General features: G+C 38.0%; 2 protein-coding genes across 2 annotated transcripts in view; one reads left to right on the top strand and one right to left on the bottom strand.

Annotated features, from left to right (window-relative positions):
• Window positions 1-3,786, top strand: part of nup50 (nucleoporin 50) — a 14,780-nt gene extending 10,994 nt beyond the window's left edge. The window contains exon 8 of the mRNA XM_050035930.1: window positions 2,814-3,786. Within this exon, the coding sequence (XP_049891887.1) occupies window positions 2,814-3,013 (200 nt within the window). The 3' untranslated portion in view covers window positions 3,014-3,786. The remainder of the gene's footprint in view (window positions 1-2,813) is intronic.
• Window positions 3,787-9,131: 5,345 nt separating this feature from the next.
• kiaa0930 overlaps window positions 9,132-20,653 on the bottom strand; it is a 47,092-nt gene continuing 35,570 nt past the window's right edge. The window contains 5 exon segments of the mRNA XM_050035941.1: window positions 9,132-12,545; window positions 16,270-16,425; window positions 16,825-16,984; window positions 17,766-17,954; window positions 19,620-19,760. Of these exon segments, the coding sequence (XP_049891898.1) occupies window positions 12,505-12,545; window positions 16,270-16,425; window positions 16,825-16,984; window positions 17,766-17,954; window positions 19,620-19,760 (687 nt within the window). The 3' untranslated portion in view covers window positions 9,132-12,504.

The following is a 20,653-nucleotide window of genomic DNA, read 5'->3' as shown; positions in this document are numbered from 1 at the left end:
AAAAGCTTGTTTAGTGGACTAACTTTGCACTTGAAGGTTGCCCGTTCACTTACGTTTTAACAGGTCTGACGCTACTATGCGCCCCGGCTGTATCTAGGCTAACGGCTAACATGCTAACTATTATTTTTATGTCACTAGTCACTTGAAACAAATTTAGGACGATAGGAGACAGGTTGAAATAAACCGAAATTTCCCTTTAACTGTTCGTACACGTCAGACGTGACAGTTGGTCTTTGTGGTATTTGTCCCGCCACTCCACATGTCCACGAGGGTCAGCATTGACTCCATTTTATGTGACCGTGTGGGCTGTATGCGCAGCTCCAGTCTCTTCCTCCACACCAGCCACAGCTGCCTCACCACGGTGACTTTAAGTTAGATATTCAACAGGCGTTCACTCCAGACCCAGCAGCATCTTATTAGTTTCACTTTGACCTAGTGTTAGCAGTAGGAGGATGGTTCGCTCACCTGCCCACCCTTACTGCTGCGGGCTAAAGCAGGCCGTCAGTTGTGCTATGTATAGAACTGCGTGCGCGTCCGCGTGACCATTCAATGTGAAAAGTATGTCCGAGCCTTAAATATTGAGTTCAGTTGGGTTCAATAGACTGAAGAAAACTCTTCTGCCGGAGGATGCTTCAAATTACAGTAACTATAAGTACAGAAACAACGGTTCACAACCAGTGGGTTCCCCCTGCACAGAAATACCATCATACCTTATACCCTGGTGACGTTTCAGGAAGGTTTGATGGTATGAAAACATACATCAGTTTTAGTTATCACCAACAATGAGGTGTCGACTCACGGTTCAGTCAAATCAGTTAGTTTCCAGCTCAAACACGTGTTGGAGTACCTCTTAAATTAGGAGAGTCGTAGGAAAGGGAGACTTATCTTTACTGGTGTGGATCAAACAAAGAGCAGGACATCAGAAGTACGTTGTTACCCAGAGAATTCAGCCTGTTCCTCTTTTGTCTTTGTCCAGAAACTGAGTTAAACTTTCCTCCCCTCCCCCTCTGCTCACAGGTGTGTCCCATTTACCCACTCACCTTCCTGTCAAGGCTGATAAAGGCCTACTCTGTACTTTTCTCTCTGCTACACTTCTTAGAAACACACTAGAGTTGCAGCTGATGTTCTCATTGAATAATTTGGGCTTTAAAACGTCAGAAAATGGTGACAAACAGCGCCAGGTGTCGTCTTCAGATACTCTGAGATACTCAACTAACAGAGACAAACTGCGGCAGATAAGAAAAATGTTCTGTCTCTCCACGTCGTCCTTGTTCTGTGTAAAGTGTTGTTTTCAACCTGAAGGTGCTGAATCATTTAAATACACATAAATATTCAGAGAGTGAACTCTGAGACTCAGAGCAGAGAGGAAACGGATGTTTTCTGTCAGCTGAGCGGTGATCAAACAGCTCCACCTGCTGGTCAGACTCAGGAACTGCTGCTTCCTGTGACACATCAGACGAGTGTTAAAACAGAAGTGACATCCAGTTATCAGAAGTTTATGAATAAATACAGAGCAGGTTCAGTGTTTTCTTACCTGAGCTTCTGCTGAGTGACATCCAATTAATAATCATTTACTCAAACAAATAATTGACACATGAAAATACGGGTCAATTTAAAATGCGTCAACTTGTCGGCAGTAAAACAGCAGCTGAAGGGGAAAGGACTCATTCATCTGTTACTCAAACTGGACTCCCGGGATAGTTGACTAATCGATCAGTCGATTGACAGAATTATAATTTTGATTATGAACCAATTCTGATCAATCACCTGGATCCAGTTTCTCCAGTCTGATAATGTGCAGGTTGTTCTGCCTCATGACAATAAACTACATATATATTTGAGTTTTGGAAACTGTGTGACAAGTGTTTTTCACCTCTCGTTAATGTTTTCACAGGTAAATTATTTATCAATTAAACATTAAGTTACATTAAAATAATTGTTAATTGCAGCCCAGACTTTAAGTCATTCATAACTTGAACTAAATCTGAGACTTCAAGAACTAAAAGGAGTTAAAGTTGTAAAATTAAGATGAAGAAGAAGACTAAACAATTACCAAAAAACCCTAAACCATAATAAAATGAAGACAGAGTAAAGGAGCACTTTCTTTTTCTCACGTGCCTCCATGGTGAACGAAGAATCCAAAAATAAAGATAGTTTGTGATGAACTAAAGTCATAGGCGACCACCTTTAACAACTATATCAAAACGTCCGTTTACAAACGCTCACACAACTTGTGTAGTATAATCCAAATTTTATTCATCCAGCGGTGCGATCAGTACTTCATAAACACATGCATTTCCATGTAATACTTAAAACTGAACTTAAAGTGAAACGTGTCTGTCCTCTCTTCAAAGCCAGACTCCATTGACAAAAGCAGTAATTTTACCTCACTGAACACAGGAGCTGCTGGTGTACTGCTGCCTCAGTCAGATGGGTAGTTTGTGTTATTGTGTGACTTTGGTGTTTTTACGGGTTAGTTCAGATTCACCGAAGTCACACAATAACACAAACAACCCAACTTCTAGAGGCAGCTGTAGACCAGCAGCTCCTGTGCTCAGTGAGGTAAAATCACTGTTTTTGTCAATGGAGTCTGGCTGTAATGAGTTTCACTTTTAATTTAGTTCCCTGTCGGAGAGTGCTGTGTGTTTGAAGAAGTGATCATGCGCCTGGATAAATAAGACTTCAATTGATTAAAGAATTTTCTTCGTTTTTGGATTCTTCGTTGGAAAGTGTTCTTGATAAATTTAGCGTAACATGTGGCTAATAAAAGTACCGCTATCAAAATGCTGATCGACGACCTTTGTGTTTTTTAGGAAACATCCTGCTGAACATCATTGTGCAGGCGTCCATGCCGTGCTCTCGATTGGGTAAGAACAACGTGATGGTGGTGTGCGTCCCCAACCCGCCCGTCGACGACAAGAACCCCACCAGCCCCGTCCCCCTCCTGATCCGGGTCAAGACCGCCGAGGACGCCGACGAGCTCAACAAGATCCTGGAGGAGAAGAAATGCTGAACCCTCCCTCTCTCCCTCTCTCCCTCTCTCCCCTCAGACCCTCCAGACTCATCGACCTCATCACGCCGGTTTTACCCCCACACACTCACACTCACACACATTTGTCCTTAACTCGTCCTGGTCAGCCACCTCTCTCTCTCCCACAGCAAATTGGTCGTCATACTGTGAATTTTGAATCACAACTATCAGAAGCAGGTCGTCATCTACATTCCTCCCAGTCCGACGACGCTGCTGCTGCTGCTGTTTTATTCGAGGAACATAACGTTACGTTATCTTATCGGTCTCGCTGTTTAACTCTACTGTTTTAATTTGGTCGTCGAGTGACTGAAAGTGTGAATCCAGACGAATTCTTACCACTGAGTTATTTTGGGGGGAACCTCCAAATAAAAAGGTCCAGTCGATTTGGTTTTACAAATTAAATACTCGCAGTAACAGTTAATTTTTTTCCTTTTTAAATGAACGTGTCGAGGATGTAGTGCGTCTGCTGAGTGTTTATGTGCTCTGGAATCTATTTATTGTGTCGGCAGGATTTGTACTCTCACTGATAGAACCTCGTGTGAATGTTTCTCCCCCCTGCAGAGCTTCTGATGACGGTGTGGAAGGGAAGTGTGAAACAGACCCGTACTTTTTATTTTCTGTAAACATGGACTCTGTTGTTTTACAAGTGTCCTTTGTGTGGCCTTTGGCTCGGCCTTCGAGATGAGGCATGCTGTCATCGTCTGAGAACATTTGTAAAGACATTTATTGGGGAATAAAAGGAAACAAACAAACAACGTCTGCTGCCTTTTCATTTTCTGTGTTTCATATTAAAGTTTTCCCTCCAAAAATATCCTTCTCACGTCACTGCTGGCGTTAAAGTGTGAAATAGGAGTTTGAAACATCAGCTGTGAACTTAGGAGAGATTAGGAACAACAGTGGGTAAATTGGCGAAATCCTTGGAAAATGTTAAGTTACTTTTTCTCACGTCTCAAAATTCTTCACAAAAATCAGAACTTTATTCTCCTAAAACTTTGATTTTCTTCTCAAAATATAACTACATGATTAAAATTTCAGCATAAAATTTAAGTGCATCTGTTTAAGTCTCACATTAGAGTTAAATTAAAATATGTTAGTCCTGAAGGTGATGCTAGAGTACAGAAGCGTATTGCATTCACTTGACAAATAAAAAAAGCCCTGTTTTCTGAGTATTTTATTTATTTTTCTGTTGTTGTTTTTTTGCGGTAACTTTTTCTGTTTTTCGGGGTATTTTTTTTTCCTGAACGACGAGNGCATTCACTTGACAAATAAAAAAAGCCCTGTTTTCTGAGTATTTTATTTATTTTTCTGTTGTTTTTTTGCGGTAACTTTTTCTGTTTTTCGGGGTATTTTTTTTCCCTGAACGACGAGACGAGATACTTCAAAATCTCGCGAGAAGCTCCCACCTGGCACCTGCAAGTGACCCCTGCGTCCATGGTGACTCCTGCTCATAGATGTATTTTGTCTGAACAACCGCAAAGTCTTAAGGTGCCTGCGTAAAGTTGACAAACTAATGATAACACCATCTATATGACTTAAAAACAAGAGGATCTCCCAGTGTCTCAAACCCAAAACAAAGTAAAACTGGATTAAACTAAACAAGCGGGTCATGTTTGCTTCCATTATATCGAGCTCTCAAGAAAGGAATGAAAGTGTCTGTTGTTCTATTGCTCTCTTAACTCAGAAAAAATTACTCCGAAAAACGGAAAAGAAAAAAATTACCCCGAAAAACAGAAAAAAATTACTCCGAAAAACAGAAAAAAATTACTCCGAAAAACAGAAAAAAATTACCCATTACTCCGAAAAAAAAAATTACTTCGAAAAAAAAAATTACTTCGAAAAACAGAAAAAAAAAAAATTACTCAAAACAAATTTTTCTTTTATTTGTCAAGTGAATGCAATACGCTTCCGTACTGGAGGAAAGATCATGGAGTGATTAAAATTTAAAGCGTTACACCTCTGGAGAGCAGGACTGGGTTCAGTAACAACTTCTGCTGCTTTTTAAGTTTTGTTTTATTCTAACTTTCAGCTCCATGTTTAAGATTCACCTCCAAAAATGTCCTTTTAGATATAGATATTAGGAACCGAATCGGGGGAGAAGGCAGTGAGCGATGAACGACAAAATGATCCAGGAAATTAGCAAGAAATTAGTAAAAAGAGAAAATTTAAAAACAAAAGAAATTACTAAGAGAAAAAAAAAATTATACAATGTTTTAAATAAATAATAATTATATATTTTTTTCCTTCCTTGGCTTTCTAAATTTTATTATTAATTTTTTGCAGTTTGTGGAACAGTTCCTCCCAAGTTGCTCAAGTTGCTTGTTGCCTTTTTTGCCGTGTTATTTAAAGAAATTGCACCAGTGTGCTCAGAGGTCAAAAAAGAAGCACAAAAAAAGTGAAGTCGCTCCAGGTTAGCTTAAACTTTCAAATTCAAACTCTGCACATCTAAAACTGCAAAAAATACATCGTAAAATTGCTTCTGTTACTGAAGATGTTGTAAATCCAGACTACAGAATGATTCTCAGCAGACAAGTAAAGTTCACTATGTACAGTATTCTCCCACAATGCAATGCAAGAAGGAAGTTGAGGAGCTGCTCACGGTTGGAACACATTAAAATAAGTCTTTGTAGAGGATGAAACGGCTCCAGAAAGATTTCAAAAGCTAAAATCAATCTGAAAATGAAGCACATACTGTCTGGAATTATGTGCTGCATGGTCTTGGGATGCAGCTTTAGTCTTGTTTTAAAAATGTAAATACTTTCCAGTCAGACACCAGCATCAAGTCTCCACGTTATTAAATAAATGAATGGAAATATAAAAATAAAATAAAGCATAAAAGTAAAAAAATAGACACGTCATAAGGCTCTTTAACAGGAGGAGTTTAAGGTGGTGACGCTCATTTGTCTCGCTTAAAATGTGTCATTTATTTATTTTCTTTTCATTTGAATTCATAGTTAAAGTATTTTCAGCCAATATATATTTTTGATAGCATTATATGTATTTAAATTTCTAAAAGATATTTTAGAGATTCCTCTGTGTGTCACTAGAGGGCGCCTGGCTACCACCACAGTACAGGTACTTTAGTTTGTCAGTGTTTTACATCATCACAGCCCAAATATTAAGGTTGTATCAAATCTAACCTGATAAAGAAAATGAATAGTAAAGTGTTGAACATTCACACACGACGTCCTGGTGATTAAAATCCATAAAAAGTAATATTTTGTTCTCATATTATAGGTGCTTTTTTTCCTCATTATTTTGCAGTATTTTTTTTCTTGTAACATCATAGTTTTGTCAGAACAAATTTATCCTTAAAATATTACAATTTAAGCAAAATATCAGTGTCAAATTAAAACATTTTAAGAATGAAGTTATGTTGGGAAATAAAGCATAAAATAATGACATGAATAATAATGACAGTCACTTTTAAAATTGAGGATCGTCAACATTGTTAATCAGTCAAACAGTTCCTGAATGAAATTAATTTGTAAAGTTTATCGAGCAAAGAAAAGAAATGAGCCGATGTTACGAACCTTAAACATTTCTAGAGATAAGAGACGCAACATTCAGCTGAGCAACAGTTTAAAGGTTCATCCTCTGGAGAGCAGGATCGGTGACATTCACAGAAATATTTTGATTCTTCTTGAGCACAAGTGGAGATTTACCGAGAAGAAACCCAGATTATCTCCTGGAAAAGAAGCCTGTAACAGTCTTTAACTTCTCTGGATCAAACTGAAGCACCAACAAACGTGACGCAGGAAAAATAAAAGCCCACGTGCGTCAGTTTTTCTGGTAATGTGTATTTCAATAAATAAATACAGTAAAATGTACATACGTTTGGAAACTAAGCAACAGAGGTGAGATGGAAACATGCACATTAACTGTGTCCGTGTACAAAAGCCATGATGAGCGTTAAAGGAACAACGAAAAGTTTTTAACAAACGTTTCAAAAAGGTTCTAAAAGCGTTTTACAGTGCAAACTGTCGTCTTGCTCATATCAAACGTTTCTCAGTTAAAGCAGTCTTTGCTATTGATCAGCGTGGATACATTCAGCTGGAGAAACTATAAACTACATCATCATCATCATCTTCATCATCGTCAATAACACTGAGGAGACGAGTGGGTCGCCTCACTGACAGGAAAAAGTGCCCTGTGGAATATTTCACTGTTAAATACGACACAGAGAAAAAACACTTTGATCGAGGACGGCTTCGTCTCTGAGTGCAAATCAATCACTGATAATAACTGATCAATAACAACAACAACAGCTGTCTGAACTCCTCCCGTGATCCTTCAGCTTCTCCTCAGACGTCGAGTCTCACCGTTAAATCGTGAAAACACCAGACGACAAAATCTTCAACAAAATCAGAGCTGTTTGAAAATCATTTTCTGACTGATCACAACTTTTATTTCTATAAATCAATATTGAAATTGTAGATATTTTTTCCTGGACAGTGGATCCATGACTCCACCTTACTTTGAGGTTTTCACTACTTTCAGACATTTGTAAAAACTTAATGAATAACTGGTGAAACAATCAGAGTAATATTTAATAGATCTAATTATTAGTTGCCGTCCTGAAGCTTTACGTAAATATTCTGGTGTATTATTCATGGTTCAGTTTTATTTTTCTTGCCCCATAAATTTCAAATTTATTTACAACAATTTTGCATTTCGAGATATTTGTATGTCGCTAACTTGTAATATAATCCTGCTTTGTTTTTCTGAAAATTAAAATGTCTTTAATTCAGAAAAATAAGCAGAATTTTTTTTCTTAAAACTTTTCTCATAATTCTGAGGTAATAATTTAGAAAAACAAGACAAATCTTTATATATTTTTCTCAACTGAATGCGTTATGGTTCCGTTTTTTACATTAATTACCAGGACAAATACTGACGATATGCAATTTTAGTATCTGTAAGAATTATTGCGTAAAAGTTCCCCAATTGAAATCGAATCAAACGGGGAATTCTGTGACAATTTTCAGCCGTAATGATTAACGAATAATTCAATAATTTATTAAGTAACAAAACCAGGGTTGCAGCTTACAATTATTTTTATCACAAGCTTTAAACGACTGATTGATTTCTCTAAAAATTGTTTTTTAAAATGTCCAAAAATAGTAAAAAAGCTCATCACAAGTTCCCAAAGTATTTTCTATCTTTTTTTTTTTAATTTAGATTTTTAAATTTTAAGGAAAGAGTTGCAATTTTCCAAAAAGGCAGAATTTGGGGAAAAAATATGTAAAATTTTGAGGTTTTTTTCTTAGCACAATATTTAAGTAAAATTTATTGACAGAATCATAATATTTTGGGGAAAAGTGGATTTTTTTTTTTAACAATAAAAAGTCATAATGTTATGAGTGCTTTCATAATTCCTTTGTCACATTATTACAACGTTACTTTCTTTTTACTTACTTAAAATTTTGTTAATAATATTCATTAATAATTAACATGATAAATTCTTTGTTTTAGGATATTATTAGTTCTTCCTAATAATCACAACTTTAATCTTTCCAAATTCTGATTTTTCTCTCAAAACATTACTTCCTTAACATCAAAATCTTTAGGTTTAGCTTTATTATATTTTCAAGTAATTTTAATATTCTAAATTGTTACAGCAATTTTATTATTTTTTTAATATTACATTTGAGAATCAAAGATTATCAACATTCATTCATGATTGATGTTCATCAAGTGATTAATCAAACTGTCTGTATTAAATTAATTCAGTCATTTATTAAGCAGAGAAACAAATGAGCTGATTAATCTTTAAAAAGGTATTTAAATTGAATATTTAATGACTCCGAGCTGAGGGAACTTGTGACGGACGTCTGTCTTTATCTTTCATATTTTACAGATGATTATTTTTCAGTCCCAGCTCTGATGATGTCGACTGATTTCGGCGTCTCCGCTCTCACAAACTCTCCGACGTCTCCGCAGATTTAAAGACTGATGTTTGGAAGCCTCAGCTGGTTGTTTAAAATGTTTTACATGACGTGAAAGAAGAAACATTAAAGTTACATACAGTCAGATTTTAAGGCTTCAGGAGCACAGAGGGAGAAAAAAACTTCAACATCAACAAACTGAAAACACATCTGGATCCCGTCAGGACGCTTCCTTCGGTTTTTATTCCAGTTTCCCTTTAAAATCGTCTCTGTAGTTTCTTCATGAGGTTTTCAAGTCACTTCCAGTTTGTGAGTCGCAGTTGCAGTTTTAAAGAAAAGTAAAAAGTCAAAGCTGGGATCCTGTGATTCTTCTTCTCCTTCTTTTTAACTCTGTGGAAGTCGACGACAGTTTTTATCACCACACAGCTGCTTTAATGAAATACAGATGTTGTGTCCGTCGGCTCGGGGTCCGTCTGGAGTTTGTGTTCGATGGTTTTAAATAAAAAAACAGACTCGCTGAAAATAATAACTTATAAGTCTGGTATTAAACTGCTGAACACACCTGACTTGGATTAAATCATTTCCAGGATTCAGTCTTGTTGTCTTTGATCAGATTGCCCCTAATTTAAAACTCAGCTAATTATAGATTTTAATGTCGCCCGGGAGGTGTCATGGAGTAAAACAACACTGATTTATGCTCTCATTACTGAACGTCATCCATCTTGTCTCGTCTCATTTTCACTGTGGATCACATAAAGGAACATTTCACCCCTCAAATGATCATCTGTGTCGCAGTAACTCTCCCTGTGGTCAATTTAATCTGTCAAGAGCACTTTGTCTTTGTCGAATGCCTCCATGGTGAACGAAGAATCCAAAAACAGAGATAATTCTTGATGAGTAGAAGTCGTAGGGGTCCACGTTTAGCAACAGCAAAACTCTCCTAAAACATCTCGTGCAGTGTCATCATGAAAAAAAGGCAATGAGCAACTTGGTACGACACGTCCCACAAATTGCAAAAAAAAATACTAGATTTAGAAAATTATTTTTAAAAAATATGGGAAAAAAGAAAGATATTTTTTTTGTAATTATTACATATTTAAAATTATAAAACAAATATAATTTTTTAAGGCTCATTTTCTTGTTTTCAATTTTCTCTTTTTACTAATTTCTTGCAAATTTTTTGGGTCATTTCTTCCTTCACTGCTCACGGCCGTCTTGCCACGTGTTTGAAAGAAATCAAGCCAATTTGCTCAGGTGTCAAAGGGTTAAATAGTGAGGTTTAAATGGAAATGCATGTGTTTGGAAGTACTGATCCAACGACTGGATAAATGAGACTTGGGTTACAACTCACGAGTTGTGTTAGAGTTTGTAAATGGATGTTTTGATGTAGTTCTGCTGTTGTTAAACGTGGACCCCTATGGCTTCAATTCATCAAGAATTTTCTCTGTTTTTGGATTCTTCGTTCACCGTGGAGGCATGAGAGAAAAAGAAAATTTTCTTTGTGAATTCAGCGTAACACAGGGAGAGTTACTGATATACATAAAATCATTTGGGGAGTGGATTATTCCTTTAATCAGTTTGACTTTGGGCTGAAATGCCAGTATGTGCAGCTACTTCAGGTTGTGTCGTCTTTGAGATCCATGCGTACGACATATTTTACACTGTTTCACTGTAAAATCATTTCTGGAGCGTCTCACTGATCCCAAACATGTTGTTAAATCAAATTAGGAAACTGTCTGCACACTTTTATTTTTTCTCTATGACATCTCATCTTTTTATATTTGCACTTTGCGTAATAACAGTAATAATAATTTGTTGCTGTACACGGGTGAGGTCAAAGATCTGATTTACAGACAATTAGGAATAATGACATCACACACTCGGTGCTGAAATTATTATCTGATTAGTTAGCAAAGCAAAAGACAGTGAACTTTTTAATAATCAATGTATTAAGTCATTTTAAATATAAGATTTTTAGATTTTATTAATTATATTTATAATTTTATTACAGTTAATTGTTGTATACGGCAGCGAACTGTTGCTGGTGGTCTTCGGGGAGGTTATAAAGTCGAGTTCACAGCGACAGATGTGACAGACGGGTCGTGTTTTAGTCAAATTTAACACCCAGTCAGGACGATACGATCAGCTGATTCATCCAGGGTTCCTTCACAGTATGGGATTTGATTTTAGTAAGTGACTTTCCAGGTTTGAATACATTCGGAAAAGTTAAAAGAGTCTGGAAAAATCTTTGTGTTTCCAGACTACTGCCCCAACTCTGTTTTCTAAAATCTGAAATTCAGAATTTCTAAAAATAAACTGATGACACAAGCAGAGTTTTTCATGGCGTTTGTAAAATATATTAGGGGAACATTTATTTTTATGACAAATATGGTTTAAAAATCGAACGCTGAATCGAAGTCTGTAAATTTGAACTTTGAAATGCTAAATGTGCAGGAACCCTGTTTATCAGTTCACTGAGTGACAGGAAATCATCAATTTATCGTTTAAGACGAAGATGAACTGGAAAATTTGGAGGGAAATTGGTTGTAATTTAATGATTAAAAAACTCTGAATAACTCTCTGTAAAGTCACAGTTTTCTACGAAAAATAAGTTTGATTATAAGAATAAATTTACTTTAAAAATTATGATTTTATTCTGATACTGAGTTATTTTAGTTTATCATCAATCAGGTCATTTTTCCAGTGAAATAACGAAGTTTTAATTTGATTTATTTTCTTTATTTAAGTCATTATAATCACATCGTATTCTGCTTATTGTTACTGTGAACTTTAACGTGTTGGCGGAGCGATTAAATCCAGTTAATGATTGACTGATTTACCCATTTGACTATTAATTAAGCTGAGCAAATGAAAACTATGAAACATTTAAATAATCATTACAAGTTAAATATTTGCTGGTAACAGGTTCTCAGGTGTGCTTCTTCTCGTTGAACATGTTCGGAACATTTAATCGACATGAAGTCGAAGCTGTGATGATCATTTGTTTTTTATATTTTGACCTGTCTTAATAAATGAAGCAATGATTTGACCCTGCTGTGACCTCAAACAGAGCCGACACTATGTCTGGTTACAGGACTGAAGCTGCCCACTCTTCTAGTTTCCTCTCAGACACAAACACTTTAGTCCCTCTCACCTCCTGTCGTCGTAGATAATATTAAAAACAAAAAGAAAACCACGACGGTGGAACAGAAACAGAACGTGTCGTTAAAAGCAGAACCTTTAAGTCGAGGCGTCTCAGTGAGTAAAGCAGCAGGATATTTACAAGAAAACACACATTCTTCACTTCCTGGTCAGAGTTCAGCCAATGCCTCTTCACATTGAGGTCATGTGATATCCCGACGCCGGGCCCGTTTCCGTGGAGACGACCTCGGACACAGCAGGAACTGAAAAGAAGAAGAGGCACTTCCTGAATGGCTGGTTTGTCGTGGTCTCCTCTGACTGGTCTCTCCAGGTGAAGCAGGTGTTTGGTTGTTGGTCTCGGTCTGGACACCGGGGGGCGCTGCTGTGGTCTCAGTGGCCTGATGCAGGAGGCACTTGGTAGTGATGTTCTGAGGGAGTCCAGCCCTGCTATGTCATCAGGATGGGCTTCTGCCTCACCTCCAGGATGTCTGACACAAACAAACGTCACAGGTTAATGATGAATAAATAACTAACAGTAATTCAGTCACTCTGGGAAAAACAAACGTCCCCATAATGTCCCAGGTTCCCTTAAGGACGTTTGCTGTATGTCATACTTCTGCCTCTTCTCCTGTCTTCACTGCTCAACCACTGATAAACTCCACGCTAAGTCTGACTGACTGTTTGACTGACTGATCACTCAGGTCTAAAGAAAAGCAAAGTCTAATCACCTGACTGAGTATTCAAGTAACTAAGTAACAAACTAAATAAGTAAACAAGTAACTAACTGCTTTGAGAAAGAATAGCCAAGTCCAATTAACCCTGTAACTAACTAACTCTTTGACTAAGTAAGTAACTGAGTAAGTTACCATCTAACAAAGTAACCAAGCAACTGACTGACAAAGTAACACAGTAACTAATTAATTCAGTAATTAACTAGGCCTAACTGACAAAGTGAGAAACAACATCAATAAGTAACCATCTAATTATGTAACTGAGAAAAAATGGGACTAAGTTATAAACTGATTAAATAAGTAACTGACTCTCTTACTCAGTGACTAACTGAAAAAGTAAGAAAGTAATTATCTGACTAAGAAACCGACTTAGTATGATATTTAACTGGCTGGCTGACTCAATAAGTAATCAATAAAATTATGAACTGACAAAACAGTGACTAAATAGGTAGCAAACTAACTAAATAAGTAACGAAGAAAGTAAAGAAATAAAGTAACTGACTAAATAAGGAATTAAAAAAGTTAAGTCAGTTAAGACAGTGACTAAAACAAACTACCTCAATAACTCACCAACTAATTTTGTTACTAAGACAGAATAGGGCTAAGTAATAAACTATCTCTAAATAAGTAACTGACAAGTAACTAACTGTCTGACAAAGTTAAAAAATATCTTACTAAGTACAACAAACTAAATAAGTAACTGACTAGAAGTATTAGAAAGTACTAAGAAAGACAGAAAGACTAGATACGTAAAACATTTTACTAAATAAGTAACTTTCACTAAGTAACTAACTAAAAATGTAAAAAAGTAACTATCTGACTAACTAACCAACTTATGTACTAACAAAGACAGAAACAAAATGACTAAATAAGTAATGAACTAGATAAAGTAAGTAACCAAGTGTTAACAAACAATCTTACTAAGTGACCAACTACTGTAATAAGTAACCAACCAACCAACTAACTACCTAACCAACCAACCAACCAACCAACCACCTAACTAACTAACTAACTAACTAACTACCTAACCAACCAACTACCTGACCAACCAACTACCTGACCGACCGACCGACTGACTAACTAACTAAGAAACAGAGAAAGTGACAGTAATAAAGTAACTGACTACATAAGTAACTTACAAATTATCTGACTAAGTGAAGAACCAACTAAATAAGTAATGAACTGGTCGTCTGACTCAATAAGAAATTAAGAAAGTTAAGTAATAAGAAAGGTGGTGACTAAATAAATAACCAACTAACTAAATAATTAAATGAATAACTGACAAAGTAAAAAACTAACTGTTACTAAGTAGGCTGACCAACTAACTAAATGAGTGACTGACTGATTGTGTTACTAACTAAGAAAGAAAGAAAGTGACCAAGGAATAAACTAACCGAATAAATAAGTAACTAACTCTCTTACTAAGTAACTAAGAAACTATATGACTAAGTAACCAACTAACTAAGTAAGACAGTAACCAGATGGTAGGGTTGGGCGATATGTTAAAAATTTCCAACCGGCCACCGTCAGCCCATCAACCGGCGGTTGCCGATATATTCGGCAGTTGTGTGTGTGGCGGAGAAAAAAAAAAGAGGGGGGATGTTGCATTCATGTGATGTCGGAAAAAATCGAAAAATGACTCGGATCTTCCGACACCACATGAATGCAGCAAAAAAATGCAGCGTGCTTTGCGAGCCCACTCATGTCCAACATGGCACGGAAATATCTGTGCACGCCGTCAGAGAGGGTGTTTAGCACGGCTGCTAACATTGTTAACCATATGCGCACTTTGCTTAAGCCAGATAATGTTAGCATGCTTGTTTTCCTCTCCAAAAACATGTTAAACATTGTGTTTTTGAGTTAAAGACAGCGCAAAGGGACTTTATTATTTATGTTTTTCCATTGTTCTTCGTTTAGCCTATATTTATTATTATCTTTATTTATTTATTCAAGCAATAAGCCTACGAGAGGCTTTTAGAACAGCTATAACAGCTTAAGGTTTTTTTGCCACATCCGCAACGGCATTGTTATAAAGACAGCGCAAAGGGAGTGGACATCATTATTTTATGTGATTGTGTGATTTTTGCACTTTATTTTTTCAATGTCCTTCGTTTATATTTACTTACTTGTTATTATAGGCTGCTGTTACTGTGTAACTTTTGTGGACCGACCAACTGTTTATTCTGTTTGAATAAATTTACCTGCGCCTTATCCTCTGACCATGGTCTTTAATGTCAAAAGCCTATAGGCTATACTCTTATTCATTTAATAAAAAAAAAAAAAAAAAAATCACCTTGAGATCTTTGCTGAGTAATAAGCTGTAAAGACGGGCTGAAGACGACTGTCCGACACCATTTTAAAAAGAGTCTGACGGCTGCAGAAGGACGCATTCGCTCACAGCCTCTAAATCAGCAAACAGGTGGGAGATAGGGATAACATACCTGTCCTACTATAACGATAACGATCTTTTTTGATGCAGTTCTCAAATATGGTTTATGAATTAACGTTACTTTCAGCTCCGCCATCACTGACGTGTTTTGTGAAAGACTCGTTGGAATTCAGTGTGAAGCTGCCAGTTCAATACGCGCACACTTTGAATTGTGCTCTACATAGTAATTATGAACTATATGCACCGAGCTGAATTCTGTGGAGACAGACCATTAATTTAGCAAAATAAAATGACAAAAATCGCCAAAAATGAAACCAACCGTGATGGACTCAGCCGATGGGCGATTGGTGATTGGCGATATATTCGTCCAATCACCCAAGCCTACCAGATGGCTGACTGAATAAGTAATGAAAAAAGCTGAAGTACTGAGAAAAACAAATAGAAATTAGAATCTATCAGCACCTGAACACACTGTATATGTACCTCATTTAATGGTTGTATCAAAAACATTTAAATGTTTAGGTCATTTGTTCAGTAACTCTCAGAATGAATGATTTATGTTTGTACATTTTAAAATGATCAGAATAACACAAACAAGAAGGGAGCAGGATGATACTGTCTTTGCTGAGGAAAATGAGATGATAGTCGTGTGATAGTCTTGTAATATCCGCACTTCATTTTAGTGCTGAAAAATCATCCGGCTGAACCCATTAAAATTCTGCACCGAGGAAGAAATACGCTGGCAGTTGCCTCAGGTAGAGTTAAGCTCAGGATGCAGCGCCAGTGCTCTGTGTCAGGAGGGAACTTGTTTTGGTGGAACATTTTACACATAAGGAGGCGAGCGCTGGCATTAACATGTCTGCAAAAGAAAACACTGAACAGAAATTTGAGCATGTAGGTGGCGAGCTCGGAGGTACACAGCCGTCAGAGTGTGGAGAAGGGTCTGCAACAGGGATTTTGAAAACAGTAACACACAGGTAGCAGAAGGAGAGGAAACCATCTAGAACAGGCGGCTAACAGCAGGCTAATACACACAGTCTGCATCCTGTGAATCATAGTACTGGTGCCATAGAGTGTGTGATGACCTCTGACCTGTGGTGATGCGGTGCAGCGGCAGGGTGACGTAGGTCAGGTGTGAGTAGAGCAGGAAGTATTCTTCAGTCCGGTTGAGTTTGAGCCAGGAGCCGACCAGAGAGCGACCGGTCCCCGACAGAGAGCGAGAGCGCAGGTTGGAAGTGGTGTGAAGATCTGAAATACACACAAAAACCCACACTCATCATCATCATCATCATCATCATATCATTAAGAATTACTGATGTTTTATCGGATTTAAAACAAATGCCTGACATGAATTATTTTATTTTATCTTTAATTTAAAGCTTAAAAAATCCTCAGAACCTCAAATTTTATGCAAATTAATTTCAAAGAACAAGAATCAAATGCAGAAATTCAGCCTTTTTCTGAAAATAAAATTCTGCAAACTCAAGAAAATGTTTTCACAAAGCGCCACCTGCAGGCTGCAGACTTTATTACAGCTACAACAGAACAAACAGCCTCCTGATGATTTACTGATAACTGAGCCAAAAACAGATAAAGACTGACGCTGCAGGACAAACCAGTGTGACCAGTCTGTGTCCCAGTTCGTACCTTCGTCTTCCTCCTCCCTGAAGAACTCCTCGCTGTCGTTGGCGGAGTGAGACTTCTTCATCTCTGCGATTCGGTTTCGGGGCACTTTGCGTCTCAGAGACGGAGAGAAGAAGGAGGGACGGTTCCTCTCCGGGGTCGGAGGTGTGCTGAAGGACGTCACCTGGAGGAAGACGAGAGTCATCATCATCACTCACATACACATAATACTCTTTATATACTGACTGAAGTGGTGCCAAACTACCCAAGTTTAAATCCACGTCAGCTGATTCTCAGTTCTGGTAAATATTTTTATTCTGTTCTGTGTGTGTGTGTGTGTGTAAGAATATAAATAAATCAAAGTGTCATTTCATGGTGACCTCTGAGGATCCATCAGACGTCTGTGAGACACATCTGGAGGACAGACTGTTAAATGATGCATCATCCATCCAGCAGCATTTATTATTGATCATGACCTGATTTCATGTCTTTGTGCCGAGCTCATTGAAGCTTCATGCCGCTCACAGGCGACTTGGAGACGCTGAGTTGAAGCTTTCTGGTGTTTTCTGTTCTGTTTCTCGCAGACAAACAGGAAGTGAATCCAAACTCCAAAACAACTTGTAAGCTGATGAAATGGGAAGTTTGGAGTTCCTGCTTTGTGAATTCAGAGTGTCTGTTTGGGGTTTAAGATGCCTTGAAATACAACCTCAGGTTTGACTTCAAACAGAATTTAAGAAAATGAAGAATCAAAAACTGAGAATTCAGTCTTTTTAGAATGAAACCTACAAAATAAAAGTCTGCAAATACCAAGAAATGTTTTCAGGAAAATCTGTCTTTGATAAACTAGACATGGAACATCTATGGTTTCTCTTTATTTCCCTCTGAGGTGTAGTGGAGTAGAAGTAAAGTACTTACGAGTATTAACTTTCCACATGTGTTTGTGAGCGTGTGTTTGTTCTCCTCACCCTCTCGTGCATGGGCGACACCTGGTCCTCCTCGGTGCCGCATGGGGAGGTGTCACCGGTCGGCACCCGGCTGACGGCCATCTCAGCGTGACCTTTGCCCTGCGGACCCTTCATCCGTACAAACTCCATGTTGTTGTACTTGTAGAAGCCGAAAGACATCCGCTGGGCCATCTTAGCAGCAACGCTCACCTGCAGCACCAACACAGTCATGAGCCTCAACATGTGGGAAAACACAGATGTAAAAAAGATAAGATATTGAATATATCTTTTAATAGGATTTTTATTCATTTTGTAAATTGCTTTGATAGGAAAATGTATCAACAGTTAACCTTTTCTGACTCTGAAACAGTTTGTTGTGAAAGTTAAAGGTTCTGTATGTAACTTCCTACATGTACGAGTTGTTTTTTATTGCCAGTTGGTGACGGTTCGTAACATAATCTAAAAACTGAGACGTTCCCCAACTTTCTCAGCTGCCGATATCAGCCTGTGGACTGACTTCTATGTAAATGACTCGGGACACATTTTCTGGGATAAATCCAAAGGATGTTACATCATGTGTGCGCCATGTGACATCATATGTGCGTCTGTGCCTTGCCTTCCGCTCCCCTACAGTGCCAATTGTGTGCAACACTAGCTAATGTTAGCTTAGAAATGAAAACCAGTGATATACATGTTGCAGCTGCAGCCTGGAGACAAACCCTAACTTTGGGTTTACACTGCTGAATTCGAGCTGCTACAGCTTCTGACTGACGGTCTGTCTCTGGAGCTGCCGTCTGACCTCCTACCAGGGAAGAAATGCTACATTCATAAGGAGCTCGTGAGCTTGTGTTTACGACATGGGAAGGTGTGTACGCAAAGTCTGAACTCGGAGTGCAGATGGTCTCTTCTTGTAAACATAGCTAACAGGAACCCTTTGAATGCAGCATAATCTCATTGCAGCGAGGATTGATGGCCACGGACCTCGAGCTATGCTAGCTAGCTAATTCTTGTCTCATTTGTGGTCTGATAAAAGGTACATTAATTAAATTCAGTGGCCCTGGTGCTTTAAAGAAATCGTAGAGAAAACACTGACATATGAAATATATTGTGATATTGTAGTTTTAGCTGGCTAATGTCAGCTAACGTTAGCTAGTCCGGACATATTGTTACCTAGCTAACATGGCAAAACACTGTCATGAGTGGGTAACCTCAACTAATTCGATCAGATTCCAGGGGCTGGTTTGCAAATCACAGCGCAGCTAATTTACAGCTAGCTGGGCGTCAGTAGCTAACTGTAAGCTAAGGTTATCCAGCTAGCTGTTGAGCTACGCTGCATGGACATGCCTTTAGTTACCTCATAATGTTAGCTGATAATTTGCAAACAGCAAGCTAGCTAGTATCATGGAGCCACTGGTCCAAGTAGTAATGTTACTCTAAATTCAACACGATGATGGTCTATCACGTGCAGTCTCGTGGATGACACGTCAGTGTTTTGCCCGATTCCCAGGTACATGCGAGCAACAGGATGTAGACTGCAGTTCACTAACGGCCTCAGATAGAGGTGTCACTAATAACAAGGACATTCTGAAAGTTACATACACGACCTTCAAAAAAATAAAAATACAGCACTCTATTATATTAGTATTTCTTAGTGAAGTTAGAGACTCTACAGCAGGAAACGGCACTTCAAAATAAAAACTCTGTGCTGGAAATTCACTGTACTTCAAACTAAAGTATGTTTTTTTACAAACTTGACATTTACACTTACAGTCCATTCAGAATGGATCCATGACCCACCAGTTGGAAACCACTGCACTAAACACCACGTTAGCATGTTGTCATTAGCATTAGCTCACAGCAGCAGCAGCGTCTCACCCGGTTGTCGTAGACCTTCTTCAGGGCCTCGTAGCGGATGGAGCCCTGGAAGATGACGCCCTGGAAGGTGTTGCTCTTGTCGCTCGCCACCAGTTCCACACACACCATCTCGCCCTCGCCCACCGTCATGTCACTGAACACCTACACATAATAAAATAATATTTACCGTCAAATACCTTCATTATCTGCATTCAGTCTTTCACACGACCCTAAAATGATCATAAACTAAGGTCTGGGAGCGTCACAGTTCCCTCATCTCTCTCTGTCAGTGAGGAGATTTGGTTTTAGAAACTGAGCCAAACTAACAGAGTGACTGCTGGTTGTTTATCTGAGTACACAGTAAGCAGTTTTTTCTCGCTCATTGATTTCCCTCCAGGAGAGAAATCTGTGTGATCTGGCGTTTTTCCCTCCAGTCGACCTATAAAAGCAGGTGTTAGTGCAGGAGCTGGTTTTTAAATGGAGTGAAAAAGCATCAAGTCACAGTTCATTACACCGACGGCATCGACAGGATCTCTGGACACTTCCAGGCTCTGTGGGGTCTGACTGCAGAGAGGAAAGGCTTCATTACTGAAGGAAGACCACTTTATACATAACTAAAATAATTCAATCAATTAAACTCTGGGATTTTTTCACTCCCTTATATTTACATGTTCATAGCATTACTGCATGTTTTATCTCGATATGACAAAATAATTTTTGGATGGTTTGGACTTTTGGACCCATTATAGGAAGTTTTAGAGGCCACTGTCAAATGATAAGAGTAGTGTGATGTCTCAGTGCGTAGTGTGCACTGGCCATCAGAGCAGAGAACACGTATAGTTCCTTAGTAAGCTCGAATAATTGCAATATTAAACCAAAAGTAGCTGGATCAAATACAGTGGTGTGAAAAAGTGTTTGCCCCCTTCCTGATTTCTTACTTTTTTGCATGTTTTCCACACTTAAATGTTTCAGATCATCAAACAAATTTAAACATTAGTCAAAGATAACACAAGTAAACACAAAATGCAGTTTTTAAATGAAGGGTTTTATTAATG

The sequence above is a fragment of the Epinephelus moara genome, chromosome 23 (genome assembly GCF_006386435.1).
Source record: "Epinephelus moara isolate mb chromosome 23, YSFRI_EMoa_1.0, whole genome shotgun sequence".
In the NCBI taxonomy this organism is placed as follows: Eukaryota; Metazoa; Chordata; class Actinopteri; order Perciformes; family Serranidae; genus Epinephelus; species Epinephelus moara.
Note: the sequence above shows the minus strand (reverse complement) of the source record. Positions and strands in the feature narration are given on the sequence as shown.